Source organism: Betta splendens, chromosome 2, assembly GCF_900634795.4.
Source record: "Betta splendens chromosome 2, fBetSpl5.4, whole genome shotgun sequence".
Classification (NCBI taxonomy): domain Eukaryota; kingdom Metazoa; phylum Chordata; class Actinopteri; order Anabantiformes; family Osphronemidae; genus Betta; species Betta splendens.
The window spans coordinates 5,765,359-5,784,574 of NC_040882.2; the positions used below are offsets into that span (position 1 = coordinate 5,765,359).

At 43.5% G+C, this 19,216-nt stretch overlaps 2 protein-coding genes across 8 annotated transcripts in view; both read right to left on the minus strand.

Moving 5' to 3' along the window:
* LOC114844397 (NACHT, LRR and PYD domains-containing protein 12-like) overlaps positions 1–19,216 on the minus strand; it is a 98,000-nt gene that overhangs the window by 51,612 nt on the left and 27,172 nt on the right. For 5 of the 6 annotated variants that reach the window (XM_055502624.1, XM_055502656.1, XM_029131759.2 and 2 more), the window contains exon 11: positions 7,805–7,978. In XM_055502624.1, coding sequence (XP_055358599.1) covers positions 7,805–7,978 — 174 coding nt within the window. Of the gene's footprint in view, positions 1–4,425; positions 4,893–5,326; positions 5,501–7,804; positions 7,979–19,216 lie in introns of those variants that run through there. The other variant, XM_055502649.1, reaches the window with a different exon arrangement.
* Positions 10,634–14,110, minus strand: LOC129603061 (uncharacterized). 2 transcript variants are annotated; one of them, XM_055502682.1, is made up of 6 exons: positions 14,060–14,110; positions 12,954–13,056; positions 12,703–12,852; positions 12,024–12,102; positions 11,642–11,867; positions 10,634–11,401 (listed from the first exon to the last, which is right to left on the minus strand). In XM_055502682.1, the coding sequence occupies exons 1-6, from the start codon at positions 14,079–14,081 to the stop codon at positions 11,316–11,318; spliced, it is 666 nt and encodes a 221-aa protein (XP_055358657.1). In that variant the 5' UTR covers positions 14,082–14,110; the 3' UTR covers positions 10,634–11,315. The 2 variants fall into 2 exon arrangements, with proteins under 2 accessions (XP_055358657.1, XP_055358655.1); XM_055502680.1 differs by lacking the exon at positions 14,060–14,110 and having other exon boundaries at positions 12,954–13,683.

A 19,216-nucleotide genomic window follows, 5' to 3' on the forward strand; every position in this document is an offset into this window, starting at 1 on the left:
GTCAGGTGTTCTTTGTCCCATGAGAACATGTCTGTAGCACAGTCATCGTCAGTCATGGGTGCAACAACACAAAGTATTTCTCAGTCTTTTATTGCTGCGTCACTGCGTGTTGTCTTGTCCTCGTCCAGAGTGTCAATGCAATAGCCAAGCAGTTTGTATGGAGTTCACCCGAGCAACTGGTCCTTAAAGTGTCACAGGGAGTTTTGTTATCACCGTTAGGTTTCCCTCTCCTGTGTCACCAGAGGCACTATTGCACTGTACAGACGTGTAGCGGTGAGTTTCCTTCGTAGTCCCTCGTAGGTGACCTGAAGTCACTGGTTTATGTGTTTTCTCAGGAACGTGTAGTACATTATGTGCTAAGCTAAGAGTGTATATCACTGGTGCAGCGAAGAAGCACTCAACGTGCCTCTCCCACTGTGCTGGTCAACGCTGCCTCTTGTATAAAAGAGTGTTACTGTTGATCCGACCCACTTCCGAGCCTTCCCCACCACACGTCGTCTTGGAATGTTGCTCCACACGTCTTCCAATATGCTCGTTCCTGTGGAGTCGAAAAAAATTGGAGTGCAGAGAGAGAATCATGCGCTGTGCATAGCCCACACGAGGAGCACCAGTATCAGGGTCTCTGAAAGCAGATCCATCTGTGAAAAGCACAAGATCAGGGTCAAAGGTGTCTCCTGAAGGTCAGGTCTCAGTGTGCACACCTGCTGGAGAGAAGCAACACAATGTGGTTCACCGTCTTCAGGAGTGGGCAACAAAGTAGCTGGATTCAGAATAGTGCATTGTTTAACTGTGATGTTAGGCATGTCTAAGGACGATGTGGTATTGTGAGCAGTTGATGAGATGTTTTTTTGTTGAAGCAAGATTAAAGAGACACAATGAGGAACCATCAGCACAAGATCAGAATATTCTACGATGTCTCTAGAGGCCAGCACACACTTTTCAGCAGCTGCCACTGCTCTCAGGCAGTGAGGGAGTCCGGCTGCCACAGGGTCAAGTTTAGCAGAAAAGTAAGCGACTGGTCGTAGTTTTCCACCATGTTTTGTAGCAGTACAGATACCATGCACCTGTCTTTTTCATTCACAACCTGAACAAATGGTTGAGGGTCTGGAAGACCCAAAGTTGGAGCAGTTTGCAAAGTGAGCTTTAAATTTACAAAGGCTGCCTCTGCCTCAGGAGTCCAGTGAATGTTGTCATGAGATGGCAATGATTTTCCATGACTGAGGGCGCTCAAAGGTGCTTCAAGGACAATTGTGAGCGGCCTTGGGATGGTCTGGATGGCTTCAACTCTTTTGGGTGAGAATGATTTCCCAGCTGCTGTGATAACATGTCCAAGGAACGTAACTTCTTGCTGGACAAACTGAAGTTTGGACAACCTAGCTTTGTGGCCTTCAGCAGCTAAATGTTTCAACAAAACCAGTCTTTTTCACACTGATCCTTTGTGGCACTGCAGATAATGATATCATCCACGTGCTGCAACAAAGCGCTTCCCGCAGTAAGTGAAAGGTGTTCAAGACTCCGTCTGAGTGCCTCATTCAAGATGGTGGGTGACTCCACGTACCCCTGACACAGCCTGGTCCATGTCCACGTACGGCCTTTGAACTGAAAGGCAAACCGGAATTGACTACCTGGATGGGTTGAACTGCAGCATTCACTGCTTGTAGATCCTGTACAAATCTCCATTCAGTGGGTTGATCTTTGTCTCTAACTTTTTTCACAGGAAAGATAGGTGTGCAGCAGGGACTGGAGTCACATGGTATGATAATGCCTGCTTCTGTCAGTGAGGTAATAACTGGGGTTACGCCGTCTATAGCTTCCTGTCTAAACCGTTTCCTCGGGTGTGCCTTGCCAATCAGTCATGCGTCTGCATCTTGATACAAATCGTCCCAAGTCTTTCCAGTCTGCAGATCTACTTTTAGTGAGAGAAATGTGTGGCACAGAAGAAAACACGTCATATAGTTTGTCTAAATGTGGTGGAAGAGTGACGGACAATGCTCAGGCATGCTTTGTCCAGTACAGATATTCTGTGGTCAATTTGTCAGACACTGTAATAGTCCACTGTTGTTCATTTGTTTATCTGGGCCCTGTGATACGTGGATGGTGTAGTGTAATTCACCTGGATCCATGTAGTCTGTTCGTCCTGGATTCACTAACACATGCGCTTTAGACATCAAGTGTTCACACAAGACAGACTGTTGCAACCTACACTCATACAGTAAATCATTCACCTCAGTGCACAAACACTCCTTCTGAATTTGTATTTGCATCTGTGGTGACCTTCAATCCTTCTGTGGACGAGATCAGAGAAATGCCCAGTTTTATCATCAAATATCTCCCTAACAAATTTATCGGGCACAAATCAGAAAGCATGAAAGCATGTTTGAACGTGATCCCATCTCGTCTGAGACATGTCAAAGGTTTGGTCAAGTATTATTTTACTGTTCCACCTGAAGCCCCAACACTGTAGACGTAATTCCCACTCATTTTTGGCATAGTTCTAAAACCTGAAGTCATCACTACAGAGCGTGTAGCTCCACTATCTGCTAGAAAAGTAATTTGTTCCCCATTTATCATCAATGTTATCTCCGGAAACTGCATGTGTGGCTCATTCAGATACACATAGGTGCCTTGTGGTTTCTGCAGTCTTTCTAAATTTGAAAAACATTGCCAAATAATTTATGAATGCATAGCAAGTGTTCTTCATTGCTGTCGGCTGTGACGTCTTCTGTGTGTGTGTGTGTGTGTGTGTGTGTGTGTGTGTGTGTGTGTGTGTGTGTGTGTGTGTGTGTGTGTGTGTGTGTGTGTGTGTGTGTGTGTGTGTGTGTGTGTGTGTGTGTGTGTGTGTGTCAGCTCTTTACTGCATTTAAAGCATGCTGCTCCTGATTGTTGATTTCCTCGTCCAGTTCCTCTGTGGCCTGCTTGTCCTCTTCCTCCTCTGCTGTGACCCCTTCCCCGACCATGTCTCTGCTGTGTGACTGACTCATACATAGTTAAAGCTGGCATTTGCAACTCTTCCCTGTCTTTGTTGTCCTTCTGTAGAAGTTGTTGGAAAGCATGGTCTGCAGGACGTCGAACTTCTTCCAGTCTTGCTCCAGTGTCTGCACCAATGCAGGTCTGACGGATCAGCTTTCCTACTTCAGGTAGCAGTCCCTTCAGGAAGTAATCAGTGAGGTGTATTTCCCAGGCACTGGGGACATCACTGAGTTGCTCAGGTTGAGCAATTTCCCCATGGTTGTTGAATATTTCCCTTAGACGATGGAGGAAATCGTCCACTGATTCTCCCACTTTTTGTCTGCAGCTTGTGACTTTCCCAATGTTCATTCTGACAGGAAAGGCAGTCTTTATGCCTGCACACAGTTTGTCTACTGCAGCACAATATAGGTTGTTAGCACCAGCATCCCATTCTGGTGCAACGCTGCGGATTTGTGGGTCTGGCAGATATTCATGAAGCTTATACATGTCCCCTGGCTTGACTTTAGAGGTCAGCAGTCGTTTTATTTCTGCTCCTGTTGGGTGAAACTCTCTACAGAAATTGACAAGGGCGTTGGCAAGTTCCACACCAGACAGGTGTGGATCTGGCAGATGTTTTCCAGCGTTTCTGACATCATCGTCTGTCCAGGGGCAGAACACAAGCTGTGCTCCTTGTGGCCCTGCGACCTCGACCATTGGCATGGTCATAACTGGGCCCATTGTAGCTTGTACATAACCACTATCATTCAATTAATTCAGCCTCATAGACCTCGATCACATGACGTAGATAACAACTGTCTAAAATGATGATGTCACAAAAAAGGAACAGATGCAAAAATACTGTAAAAACTGTAAATCAACAGTCCCCAACCTTTTTTGCGCCACGGACCAGTTTAATGTCACAATATTTTCACATGTTCCGTATTAACTCGTGACCACGTTAACTGGTGACCGACTTCTGAACGCTGCACTGGTTGCTCTTAGTGACGGCAGCAGTTTGAAGCAGGAAGAAGCATGTTATCTGTCCATGACGATGCCGTGTAAATGTTGTGTTAATGTCTTGTCTGTTCACGATTTAAGTAAATGTAGTTGTACAAGAAACAACCTGACGCAGTTTGAACGTCGCTCGTGTTGTAGTTACATGAGTTAAAGAGGAAGTGAGTCTTCAATAAAGAATCAAATGTGAAACCTCTGCCTTTTGTCTTTGGAGCCATGATGGAGTTTAACCAGCATCAATTATAAAACTATTATCAAACACTTGTTTATTTTACTGTGAAATGAACTAAATAGTTCTTAATTAATGGGATTCTTTCCCACGACAGCTCAAACAAAAGGTCTATGTACGGAACGCATTAAACATATCCAACATGTAGCACACACATTTGTTTAACAGCAGCAGTCATTTTAACTTTGAATTAACTCGTCTTCTGTGTCGTGTTCGTATTAAAGAGTCACCATCACTTCAATGAAGCCAGTAGTTTCTCTCATTTATTCTGGTCAATTTCTAAAGTTATTAAATGACTTCTATGTTTTTGTTTTCTTGTCCATGAGCTTTTCTGTAAGACATCAAACTATTATTGGTAAAGAGAATGAGACATTAATGTGTGAAAACACTGTTTATACAAAAATGCAAGTGAGGTAATAAATTATACATGAAAAGACATCAGGCTTTCTTTAACAATGAGAATTACAGTCAACACTGCCCCGATATCCAACTACTGCACCACACACTTCATTTCCCCCATGATCCTGGTGGACTGGACACAGAGCAGCTGGTCTCAGATCAGTTCACACTGAGAGTCGTCTCCACTGGTTCTGGTTCCTCTGTCAGTCAGTTGTGGATGAAGCTCTGCTCCCACTAACATGGACCAGTCAGAACCTCCACACACACACTGCTGCTGCTTCTACATCTGGATCATCTCCAGCTGCAGAGAGAATGAGAGCAGAGAGCAGATCAGTGAGTGTCTACAGAGACTCCCTTCATCATCTGTCACATCCAGGACAAAGAGCAGCAGGACTTCAGTCGTGTTCACAGCAAAAGTGGAGCAGCTGTTAAGCTTCCTTTTAGCTTATTGGCCTGATAGCTCAGTGTCAGACTCAGATGTGATGACTGGACTTCAGCAGAGGTTCTGCTCTGGACCAGCACCACATGGTTACTACATGGAACCATGGTTCTATCAGCCAGACTGATCTCAGAGCTGTGACACACATGAACCTGATCAGTAGTTAGTGTTGATGCTACGACACTTTGATGAGTGACTGGAGCTTTACAGGAAACACTGGATCTCTGCTGTGACACTAACTGAGTTTAGTCCAATACTGCTGAAAGCAGCACAGACTGACTCCAACCTCTACTGACCTCAGAGTCTGCAGTCCATAGTCTGGACTCTGCACCAGGTCAAGAAGAGGCTTCACTGATGAATACTGCAGGATGTTGTATTTGAGGTCCAGTTGTGTCAGATGTGACGGGTTGGACTTCAGAGCTGAGACCAGAGAATCACAGCTGATCTCTGACAAACTGCAGAAACTCAATCTGAATAAAGAATCACAGATGTGGATCAAAGCATTAATAATGAGTCAGATTTGTCCTGATCACTGATGTTTAGTCTAAAATGAGCAGAGTGACTTTGTGCTTGTGTTGTTGTGTCGTCATGATCTCAGCTTCTACACATCATCCACATGTCAGCACAACATTCATACACCTGTTGATGTCAGCACTGATTCACAAGCTGCTGTTGACCTCAGTCACATCTGGAATCAGTAGAGAAGCTGATGGACTGAAACTCGATTGAAGCTAAATATTAGTTGTGATGATTTTCTCTGATTCTTCGTTCAGGCGAGAAGTGTTAAGTGTAAAAATAGTAAAAAGTGAGTGCTCACGCTGCTGTTGTTATTAGAATATACCTATTGATTTTGGACCAAAGGAAATAGTTGGAGTGAGCGCTTTTGCTCGTCCTGTCTAATAAAATATCTTGGACGCATTTCTCCATTGGAAGTAAGTGAGGTTAGCAGGAAGGAGAATCAACGGTAGCTCATGCAAATGTTTAAAGCATTTTTTCAATGCTGGAAACTTGGTTTATTATTATTTTTTTATTATTATTATTGTTTTTTTAACAACGTAACATAAAGCTGGGAATTTTCAAAGCAGAAAAGCACGCCTTGTTTGGAGTCTTAGTTTATTTGTTTTCTGGCTGTCTAGCAACACATAGTGGACGTGTTGTGAGGACAGCAACAACCAACACTGGACATTTTCTGCAGCTGCTTCACAAACATCAGTGAGAAATAAAAGTGTGTAACTTATGAAGGTTTCATCTCAGTCAAACACTTTGATGACAACTCACTGGAGGACTCACTGTCTGCTCTGGAGCAGCTTCAGTAGCAGACTGATCCACCCTTGCTGTGTGAAGGAGAGATATCGTAGATCCTTCCTACCTGCTGCTGTCAGACTGTACAATCAGAACTGTTGACCACATCCCACCACAGTCACTCACCCACTGCATCAGTGGTTTATATAGCAACCTGCTCTGCACAATATTTGTGCAAACTCTGTGAATTATCATTTATCTACTCTATATTTAGACAATGTACAACAAATAACAAATTATCTGTGCAACATTTGTTCAAACCGGTACAAGACTTATATTAATTACTGTGCAATAACCTTTCTTTTTTTTTCTTTTTGTTCTGTCCAGCAGTTTAACAAGCAGCATATCTTACGCTGAATGCCATATTGTGATGGACAGCTTTGCTTTAATCTAGCTAATCCAAAATATGTGTGATGTTGCTGTGTTGGTGACCAGGATAAGTTTCTGCTTTAGGGTGTGTATGCGGGAGGGCGGGGTTGGGGGGGGGGGGGGGGGGGGGGGGGGGTAGTGCAATAACCTTTCAATGACCTCATACTCTACCTGTACTGTACTGCTTTGTTCTGTGCCAACACAAACTGTTCTGTAGCTGTATTCTCGCTCATCTTTACTGCTGTTGTGAGAAGTCATTTCCCCACTGCAAGACTATTAAAGTTTTTCTTATCTTATCTTCTTGTCTTAAATGAAGTGAACTGAAGAAGAACAAATTGATGAATGAGTTTCCAACCAGGATGGACCTGCCTGGTTCCACTGGGAACAAACACACACTCACTGACTGGCTCCTGTTTGGTGCCACCTTGTGTTTCTGTGCAGTGGTTCTGATGAACTGGACTTTGTGTTGATGTGAACTGACTGTGTGGTGTTCACAGCTGGAAGGACCTGGCTTCAGCAGGAGCCTTTCTGTGTGGGCTTCTCATGTTCTCCCTGTGTGTGTGAGTTCTGTTCTGGTTCTGCAGCTTCCTGCCACAGTCCAAAGACCTGAAGTTCTGCTGCTTAGCTGCTGACTCTGAGCTTCCATAGGTCTGATTGTCTGTCTCTGTGTGTTGGACCTGTGATGGACTGGTGACCGGTCCAGACTGGACCCTGCCTCCTGCTGAGTGACAGCTGGGATCAGCTCCAGAACCACGCAGACCCAAACAGGACAAGTTGTTGGGATGATGGATGCATAGATGCAGAGGAACCACTGTGAAAACCACGACTGGACCTTTGGACTGGGACCAGTTCTGGTTGTTTCCTTGGTCTTAGGATTTTTATTCCTAAGAAACAATTTGGATTCAACATTTAAAGAATATTTTTTTATAATGTTGTCTGTGTTTTAATGTTCAGTCTTTTTCAGTGGAACCAAAGTGATCAAACTAAACAGTAAGTAAACAAAAACCAAACCATTAACTCTCAGGAGTGAAACCTGCTGGTTCCCTGAAGCAGAACCACAGTCAGAACCTAGAACCTAGAACAGTAACAGTCAGTGAACTGACCTCAGAGTCTCCAGTCGACAGTGACGACTCTCCAGAAAACCACACAGATGCTTCACTCCTGAATCCTGCAGCTTGTTGTCACTCAGGTCCAGTTGTGTCAGATGTGACGGGTTGGACTTCAGAGCTGAGACCAGAGAATCACAGCTGATCTCTGACAAACTGCAGCCGCTTAATCTGAATAAAGAATCAAAGATGTGGATCAAAGCATTAATAATGAGTCAGATTTGTCCTGATCACTGATGTTTAGTCTAAAATGAGCAGAGTGACTTTGTGCTTGTGTTGTTGTGTCGTCATGATCTCAGCTTCTACACATCATCCACATGTCAGCACAACATTTATACACCTGTTGATGTCAGCACTGATTCACAAGCTGCTGCTGGAACCAGTAGAAAACCAGACGTGTTGGATCAAAGACTTCATCTGGTTCCTTTCATTCATCGTCTTCTCTCTAAATCTGAACTATTCTGTGTCGTCTGATGGAAAATGTTCAGACTAATGTTTGGATCAAACTCCAAACTGACCATTATTGATGAAGTGAATCATCTTTAGAACTGATCCCAGTCAGATGGATGTTCTCTCCTCTGGTTCTACATGGAACCTAGAACCTTCTGTAGCAACATGTCTGCAGCCTCATATTCATGCTCCTGTTTCCTGCTTGTGTCTCTACAAAGTGACATCATTGTCTGACAGGAAGCATCACACACAGGTTGAAGTGTCGCCTGTTGATGGAGACGAATCAGACGCCACTAAAGATCCCTCAAACATGTGGAGACATGATTTACTCTGAGTCTCTGCTGCTGTGTCACATTTAAAGGAAAAGACATCACAAACTTCTGTTTGAGCTTCATAGACTTTATAGAGTCACAACAAACTGTCAATCATTCCTGCAGGTTTCTGACACGAGTCTCTTTTCATTCTAGATTCAAGTGGAGACGTTTACAGTGATGAGCTGAAAAACTGCTGCTGAGACATGAACCAGGAAAAACACTGACCTCAGAGTCTCCAGTCGACAGTGAGGACTCTCCAGTCCAGCACACAGAACCTTCACTGAGTCCTGCAGGTTGTTGAAGCTCAGGTCCAGATGTGTCAGATGTGACGGGTCGGACTTCAGAGCTGAGGCCACAACTTCACAGTGAGTCTTTGTGAGTCCACAACCAGAAAGTCTGTGTTGACAGAAAATATAAAGTCTATAAATGTGAAGTGTCTGTGACACAAACTGACTTCATGAATGTTGATGTTGAAGCAGCTGTAGCTCAGTTGGTCTCATCCATCACAAAGTGTGAAGCTCTGTTGGTTCCACCAGATCCCAGAGATTAGAACCAAAGTGTGTCTGGACAGAACCAGAAGAACCAAAGACAGATCATAGAAACATGTTGCAGACGCTTCATCCACTGAAAGAAACGACCGTCAGCTGTGATCACATGTCAACTGTCAAAAGCTTTAAGCAAAAACTCTTCAGAGCTAAAGTTTCTCTGTTGGATTTGACTTAAAGCTCCATCGAGCAAAGAAAGACAGAAGATCCTGATGTTCACTAACTTTACAGCTGCTTTGATCTGATCCTCAACAAAGACGTTTTCTAGGAACCAGTAGTTGATGTTTTCACTCTGTGAACTTTTAGATTCTGTGTGAAGTGTTTCTCTTTAACACTGAGGCTTCAGCTTCATGTTGCTGTAGAATATTAATGATCACATTAACGTTGGACTTACTGAGCCTTTCTGCAGTTCCTCACAGCTGGAATCAGTCTCTGTCGTCCCTCCACTGATGTGTTGTACTTGTCCAGGTCCAACTCATCCAGAACCTCCTCTGACATCTGCAGCATGTAGGCCAGAGCTGAGCACTGGATCAAGGAGAGTTCCTTCTCTGATCTGTTCTCTGACTTCAGCAACTCTTGGATCTGTTGATGGACTGAGTGGTCGTTCATCTCCATCAGACAGTGGAAGATGTTGATGCTTCTGTCTGGAAAGACTTCATAACTGTTCATCTCCTTTAGCTTCTTGATGATTCTCTGGATGGTTTCTGGACTGTTCTCTGTGTGACCCAGCAAACCTCCTAAGATTCTCTGGTTGGACTCCAGACAGAGGCCATGAAGGAAGCGAACAAACAGGTCCAGGTGGCCACTTGGACTGAGGAGGGATTTAGACATGGTTCTACTCAGGACAACATCCAGAGATGAGAGAGTTGAAGGACGAACAAACCACTGTTTTATTTTGTTAAGGATTGATTCTGCATATATGTAGTCTTTCAGGAAGTTCTCCAGTTCCTCCATCATCCCGTTGGTGTAACAGAGCATCATGTGAACAGCAGCCAGAAACTCCTGAACGCTCAGATGAACAAAGCTGAACATCTTGTCCTTGGTTTTCCTCCCTCGCTCCTGTTTAAAGATCTCTGTGAACACTCCTGAACACACTGAGGCTCCTCTGACATCGATGCCGCTCTCTTTCAGATCTTCCTCATAGAAGATCAAGTTTCCCTTTAGCAGCTGCTTAAAAGCCAGTTTAGCCAATGACTTGATGTAGTTGCTGCTCTGTTCTGGTCCGTACTTGTCTTTAGTCCGATCCATCTGAAACCCCAGGAACTCTGCGTACATCTCCGTCAGGGTCTTGGGCAGCTCTCCTCCCTCTCTGGTTTCCAGCAGATCCTCCAGAACCGTAGCAGTGATCCAGCAGAAGACTGGGATGTGGCACATGATGTGGAGGCTTCGTGCCGTCTTGATGTGGGACATGATTGTGTTGCTCTGCTCCTCATCTGTGAATCTCTTCCTGAAGAACTCCTCCTTCTGTGGGTCAGTGAACCCTCTGACCTCCGTCACCACCTCAACAAAGTCTCCATGAATCTGATTGGCTGCTGCAGGTCGTGTGGCAATCCAGATGCGAGCAGAGCGTAGTAGTTTTCCTCTGATGAGGTTTGTCAGCAGCTCATCCACTGAGGTGGACTCTGTGACGTCACGTTGACCCGTCTCTTTCTCACTGGTGCTACAGTCCAGTTGGAGGCGACTCTCGTCCAGTCCATCAAACACAAACAGAAGTTTGAAGCTGCTCTTGTCATAGTTGCTGTTTCCTGATGACTGTAGATGTGTAAAGATGTAATTCAGAGCCTCCAGGCTGATGGACTCAGTTTCTGGGATACATTCATGAATGAGCTCTGACAAACTAAACTTCTGTCCCTTCAGTGGATTCAGCCGACGGAAGGTGAAGGGGAAAATCAGATGCACGTCTTGATTGGACCTTTGTTGGGTCCAGTCCAACACAAACTTGTTCACAAGGACTGTTTTTCCAATCCCAGCGATTCCATTGGTCAACACTGTTCTGATGCGTCTGTATTTACCAGGGGGATGTTTGAACAGGTCACTGGGCTTCACTGGCTCCTCTGCTGATCTTTGCTTCTGCTGTGTCGTCTCAACCTGTTGGACCTCATGCTGTGTGTTGATGTGTGAATCCGGCCCAGCTGTGATGTACAGCTCTGTGTAGATGTCATCCAGACGTTGGTCGACTTCTGACCAGCCTGGTTTCACTCACAGAAACTGGTCTTGAAGGTTTGATTGAAGCATCTGCTGGTAATATGTGATGAGCTGTGGCTCTGGTACTGGAACCATCAGATCTGGGTCCAACAAGACACAAAGAAGACAAAGTGTGAGGTGTCACAAATGTCTTATTCATTGATTCAAGTCTTTGTGTTATCGAAAATTATGAAAGAGCCTGAAACACTAGAACTAGTAAAGAGAAGTACTTTGCTGTATCTGATTATTAAATTCTGGTCCACATTGAAAAAACTTAACCTCCAACACATCAGTAAATGTGTGATTGCGTCTGTGTTAAATGCTGAGATAAATCCTCTTACTCTGCAGACAGTCAACCAGCTCCTCCTGCTTCATCCTCCTCAGGAAGTTCACTGTGATCTTCAGAAACGCGTCTCTGCTGCTCCTCCTCTGCTCTTCATCCTCACCATCCAAATCCTCCTCAACCTCGCTCTGACTCTCTAAGCATTCTGGGTAATCTGGACTCAGAACCTTCTGCATCTTCTTCAGCTCCTTCTTCACAAACGTGACAATGTTTTCCTCCAGCAGCTGGAACAGAAACTATATGAATGACCTGATCCAATAAAACCATGGAGCCAAACATCAGGTCCATGTTGGACACACTGACATCCACTGGTCTAAAAAGTGCAGCATGGAGATGATTGAACACAACAGATGAACAGTAGTAGTTGTACATGTACAGACCATAAATATGGAGTCCAGCTGTGTTTGGTGCTGCTGGACAGACTGAGCACTGGGAACCTCTGAGCTCTGCTGGTCCACTCTGTGGAGGAACCATGAAGAATGAGTCCACACAGAGACACACACAAGGTAAAGGTCCATGAAGTGATGTTGGATGTGAGCAGTGAGTCAGAGACTCCCTGTAGTGGTGAAGGTTTACTGTCAGTCAGTTGCTTCAGTCTCAGCTCTGAACAACATATATCTCTGCCTCCCTCACTGAACAAGGCTGAAGTGTTGGAACAAGGAGTCTGCTGGGATCAGACTGGTTGTACTGGGCAGCTCCCAGTGGGAATATGTTGAACTGGGAACATTTAACTACTTCCTATATTCATTCATTGTTGGACGTCAAACCTTCATGTAGAGACGTCAATAAACAGATTTGATCAGAGATGATCAGCTGCTTCCTTTGACGTCAGCACTTCATTAGAAGAGGAGCAGCCCCTGAGACCCTCTACAGGATCAGAGCTTTAGCTACTGCTGGATGGAGATTTGATCAATGATCAGAGTGAAGAAAGCTTCTCCTTCACATCGACACTTGAAATACAAATCAACCAGATCAACATATGGAAACAACACAAATGTTTATCATCAGAGAAAGTTTACATCAGATTGTTGAGAATGTTTCAAACTGACAACAACTCACTGTGAGTCTGATACAGGTTGATCTTTGAAATTAATAATAAGGTCCTTTGACCAGTCGCTCTTGAAGGACACACAGCTGGGTCCAGGTTCAGGTTCAGGTCCAGGTCCAGGTCCAGGTCCAGGTCCAGCAGATCCTTGTCTTTGTTGGGACCTGATAGAAAAACACCTGCAGTGACTCTCACACATTGAGTCCTAAATGAGCAGTAACAGTAAATCAGTGATGTGTCTGTGACTTGGAAACAGAATCATCACCTCTGATCCTCTCTCTTTATCTCCATTCTTCTGATTTTAGAGGGAGGGGCTCCCTCATCTCTGTCCTCAAACTGATTCATGCTGCTGGATTCACACTTTCTACCTTCATGTGGAGAAGAAACACAAATCATTCATCTGTACATCAACTCAAATCCTCCTCCATCATCATCAGCTGCTCCTCCACTGATTGTCTCTTCTTCTCTGGTTCATATCAGTGTCAGCTGGATGCAGTCAGACAGTGGGAGGCAGAAGAAGCAGCTGTTATAAATCTATGAAGAGTTCATTGAATAGTGAAGAGATCACACTTGAGTTCGACATTTTTGGAATAAACTACTACCAAAATTCCAGTCATGTTTTGGTAATCTCAGGTTATGACTTTATGGCAGAAAGACGTCAGAATAAGACCTCAGGAAAGAAGAAGCAGAGAGACTGTTTGAAATCATAGAGACCAGAACATTGTCCAGACTTAAAGCTCATCCAGCTGGTTTGGGATGAACTGGACAAAAGAGTGAAATAAAAGCATCCTACAAGATTCAGGGGAACTTCTGCAACGAGAAGAGGAGCTTTCTGATTTCCAATGTAGAAAGAATGAGACAAGTGTGATCAGCTGCTGTTTCAGCAGACACATCAACACATTTCATATCATCGGACTGGAAGTATTCTGGACATGAGTTAATACACGGAAGGTGCCGTTTCGGCCCGGCGGCTGCAGAGCCGGGACTCTCCTCACCTCCACCCTCCCTGAGGGGAATATCTGGACTTTACATTCCCCCGTCATGGACCGCCCTCATGGACTCTGTTTGGTTCTTGTGACTTATTCTGTCAATGGTTGCCTTGTGTTTTGGTCCTCTTGTGCTTTGTCCTGGCCCCCTACAGTCCTCCCTTCACCCATCTTGCTTGGTTGTGTTTTTTTCCATTGTTTTGTTCGTCTAGGAATCCGCCCTAGACGGAGGGGTTCTGTCACAGCTCATGTCATTTAGTCACGGTTTCCGTTCATTTCCCGTTTTATTTTGTCACTACTTCCTGTTTCATCACCACCACCAGCAGTTCCAGCTTTACTTCCGTTTCTAGTTAACTCACCTGTGTCCTATTGGTAATCAACCCACCTGCATTTAAGCACCACCTCATGCCGTAGCACCCTGCTGGATTGTCTGTGTTTTCATGACCAACATTCCAGCGCTACTTTGTGTCCAGTCTCAGTGTATGATCCGGGTTTTTGTCCAGCCTCTGGTAAAAGTGAGCCGTTAGTTTAATCTTTGCCTGTTTTTCACCTCGCTTTTGCCTACTTCCTGTCAAACCTTGTTTTTGCCTGCATCGTGTATGACATCTGCCTGCCTGACCACGAACACAATAAACTGCCGTTTTTACTCTAGTCACGCTGTGCATTTGGGTCCTTCTTCCTGGAGTTGTGACAAAGGCTACTTGTAGCATCAACAAATATTACACCACTGGTTTATTTAGAAGTTCAATTAGAAAACAAACTATAGTTGATGAATATCTCCATGCTTTAAATAATAAGTCTTGTTTTTTTAATCATTTTTCTTGTTAGTTGGTTTCAGTGGTTGTTGTTTGTGTTTCTTACTTTATTACATGAATAATGACCGTTTGTGTTTAGTCTCTGATGCAGCACATGAACAGAGACTAATACAAAACCCCTGTTACACTGGATTGCAGCTGTAGCAGCAGTTTGTCTGTGACTAGTCATTCTAGTCATTTGTTCATTTCACAGCAGGCAGCGTTATAGCCCTCTTGTGGGCGTTGAAAAAATGGTCGCAGTTCTCAAACACTATATACTGAAGACACTATGGTTTGTTTCAGCGAACTAATTTTAATCACAAAATACCAGAAGCAATTCAACCCGTGTGGAAACCTAGAAAAGCAAATACACACCACAGTAAAGCGACCCGCATCTTTTCTGCCATTGTTGTTTAACAACACAATAGTCACTTAAAAGCTGTCACGTGACAAATAAACGAACGAACGATCCGTAAAGAGCCGTATGAACGAATCAGGAACGAACTGTAGCGTGTGTTGCTCGCTACAGAGCCTGAGTTATGAACGATGAACGAGAACGAGGAACTAAACCGTGCGGCCCGAGCTACCTTTAATGGTGGCTGGTAGAGAAAAGTGAACGTGAAACTTATTTGGACAATTAGTGATATTTCTAAAGCCAAAAGTAACAAAATAATGTATTTGCATGGTGCAATTACTGTGTCGAAAACGTATTATTATTAATATAATTGGTGTTCTTATTATTGTTATATTTTATTATTTTGTGGCACAGTAACACAAAATCAACACGATAGAATTTCTGAGTATTTCTTAACACAAATACATTATATACACAATAATACGACACACATCTTCAAGAATCCATTCATTAATTATGATTTAATTAATAAATAATGTATGTCGGGTGCCAGATGACAAAATAAATCAACGTTAAATATCAGACATGGTTCATTCCCTTGTTTCTCAGTCCACACAGCCCAATAACTGATCTACAGCTGTCACGTGACAAAAGAACGAAAGAACGATCCGTAAGGATCCGTGTGAACTAATCACAAAAGAACTGTAGTACTTGCTGCTCGCCACAGAGCCTGAGGGTCTGGATGTCATGTGGTAAAAGACCAGACCCTGAACTCCATCAACTCCTCACATCTATGGGGTGCCAAATGTAAAAGTAGCACCTATAACTAGTTTTCTCACATTTAACTAAATGACACAACATGTTTTCTCACATTTAGTTAAATGTGCAAAAGTCTAAATGTAAATGTTAAATATAAATGTAAATGTTAAATGTTAAATCTAAATGTTAAATGTTAAATGTAAATGTTAAATGTTAAATGTAAATGTTAAATGTAAATGTTAAATGTTAAATGTTAAATGTAAATGTTAAATGTTAAATGTTAAATGTAAATGTTAAATGTTAAATGTAAATGTTAAATGTTGGCCGAGTGTAAAACTGAATATTCATGAATGGGCAAGACTCCACCCCTACCCTCAAACAGCGCTGGTCTCAGATCAGAGACGCGAACTCAAACACGTCAAACAGTACGCATAGCTTCGCCCACATCTGACTCTGGATCGGTGCACGAAAATACTGGAGAGAAGCCTGAAGTCAAAGCCATCATGGCCGCCAGCTCCGACTCCCTCTCGTTGGGGGAGATTGAACGGGCTGTAACGGCAGGTGTGCGGGCTGAGGCTCCGCTTCAAACTGCCGTTCTGTCGTAAACACCATTAATGAGTAGTCAAGTAGGTTTAAAAAGAATATTTCTGTGGCGCCGGTGGAGAATTAGTTGGCTAACTATACTAGCTAGCCGAAGTTACGTCCAGGCTAAAAACAAAAGTTTCCAGATCAGATGTGGGCGGGGTTTGCGCGCACTGTTTGAGGTGATTGAGTTCGCGTCTCTGATCTGAGACCAGCGCTGTTTGAGGGTAGGGATGGAGTCTACTTGCCCATTCATGAATATTCAGTTTTACACTCGGCCAACATTTAACATTTACATTTAACATTTAACATTTACATTTAACATTTAACATTTACATTTAACATTTAGCATTTAGCATTTAACATTTACATTTAACATTTACATTTAACATTTAACATTTACATTTAACATTTAACATTTAACATTTAACATTTACATTTAACATTTAACATTTACATTTAACATTTAACATTTACATTTAGACTTTTGCACATTTAACTAAATGTGAGAAAACATGTTGTGTCATTTAGTTAAATGTGAGAAAACTAGTTATAGGTGCTCCTTTTACATTTGGCACCCCATACACATCTGGTTCTTGTCAGTATTAGTTTGACAGAAGTGGACCGTGTCTCTTCTTCCTCTACATTAACAAACAGACTCAGTAACGGTAATGTTGTTAAACTCACTCACCTCAACTTTAACCCTTCTTCTTGGTGTTTATTTAACTTCTTCTCCTTCTGCTCTGTTCTCTCTAAATGGAGTTTGAACAGTTCTGTTCGACACAGTATTGTTTTTTTTTAAAGCGGAAGTGTCGAGGAGTAGCGTCTTGAGCAAGTATCAAATCACGTGACTAAAGCGAGAGACGCTTTAAAAACATGGCAAGCGGACTTAACATCTATCAGATGGACATGTTTCACATTACAGATGTCTGTATTATATTTATGAAAAGTCCAAACTGTAATTAAAGACTACAACTCTATTTTGACAAGTCAACTATTAAAGATATAAAAATATCTTTAATAGTCAGACATCAGTTCCTTGTGAGCGGCTCCTCAAAGCTGGAGAGGTGGTGAGAAGCAGTTTAAAGCCGCGTTCTGTGGAAACGATTTTAACATAAAAGTCTTTGATTTAACACAATGAAAAACATGTTTCCTCAATGTTGTAATAAACAAAGTTGCAGAAGCACCAAGTACAGCGTTAATAACATCTGACTATCAAACACACAATCACTGAATGGACTATACATTAATAAGCTGAAGAAGACTATCAGTAGAGCCAGGAATCGAACCACTGACCCTACAGGAGCTTTTGTTTTTCAGTTTGGCTGCTCACAGCAGCTTTGACCTCAAACAGTCGTGACTGAGCCTCAGGTCGTCTCAGGTTTGTAGGTGGGATCTTACCTGTCATGGGTGAACCAGCCTTCCATGTTTATACCACACCATCAGCAGCTAAAAGGCTTTGTTGGTTTCACCAACACAGACACACAACCAATTACGTTCACATCACTCCTGCTCTCGCTGCCTCCTGCACCTTCTCCTCCACCTCCTGTTCATCCTCCTCCAGCTTTGTTGGCTCCTCCTCCTCAGTCTCAGTCAATCTCTGCCATATTCTCGCTCGTTCTGTCATTTGTAACCTGTCATAACACATAATATTAAAGGTTATTTTGAATCAATGACAACTTGAAAACATTTCTAATCAAATAATCCTTACTTGTGCTCTCTCCAGTTTGTTCAGTGAAGTCATTTTGTGTCGTTTCTCCAACGATGTTGCTCAGAAGAAATGTGTCCTAGCTCCTTCAAGCACATCGTTGCTCACTTTGCAGAGGTCGACAACAATCTACACATTGATGCGCTTCTTGTTCATGTGGTTGTAACATCTCAATAAAGAACTGTGAAAGTGAAGATCGTTGCCAAGCGGTCCCTGGAACTAGAGGCAACCAGCAGCCATCAGAAGGTGAAGATGAGCTCTAGTAATGAAAGGCCAGGTTCAGGATGCTGTGGTGTTGAATGTGTAATCTTAATTGTCAGTAACTGGGCTCTTTTCCTCTGGCTGAGATTCAGCGGTGACCTGGTCAGCCAGCAAACGGGCTGCTTGGTCTGTAACATGTGGCAGAGAGACCACACGTGCTCATGTCCTCGGACCGCTGGTCTTTCTTGGCCCCACAAAGTGAGTAACATCACATTTTTCATCTATGTTGATGTGTGTTTTTCTGTCTAAAACACACATCAACATCACAGCAGCTTCTTCCAGATCTCAGTATTTGATCCTCCAGCTCAAAGGACTCGTGGTCGTGAACAACAGGACAAACTATTTGAGGATCCCTGTCAAGCTACAGAATGATGGCAAGTGGGGGACGCTACAGCTCAGCTGAAAAGCAACACCACCAGATGCAGTCAACCCATGTCATCACTTGGTAAAAACAAAGTCTCACTTTGTAACATTTAAGATGCTGCGTGTGTCCTTTCTGTTCTCACACCGACCGTTCCCTACGACACCTTGCAGCGCAGCTGGGATGAAGGCACTGCCTTAAAGTTGTGGGCTGTGAGCTGCTCTTTATCCGCTGGCGATAAACAGACATGAATCTGCTCTCCTGCCTGCTATGATGCAAAACCAACTAATGCGTTGTCAGGAGCAGCACAGTGAGGGACCCAAATGCACAGCTCAGACACAGCTTGGAGTTCAGACGTTTCAATAAGGCTCGTGGTCAGACAGGCAAAGGTTGGTGCACAGGTTCACTCAGCTGCTGGCAACGGTACAGACAGGGAGCAAGCAAAAGGCAGTGATTCTACAGGCAGGGTTCAACAAAGGGCAGAGTCCAAAAAACTGAATGCAAGTGGCAGGCAAAAACACAGTCAATACACAATCTGGTACTGGACACAAGGACTAACTGGTACAAACCACTGGAGCGTCACCACAGGTACACAGTCCAGTAACATGTGGTAACAAACTGGCAAACAACATGAGGTGTGGGGCTTAAATACACAGGCTGATTAAGAAATAGATGCAGGTGGTGAATCACATGACTTGACAGAACAAGACAAGACAGGAACT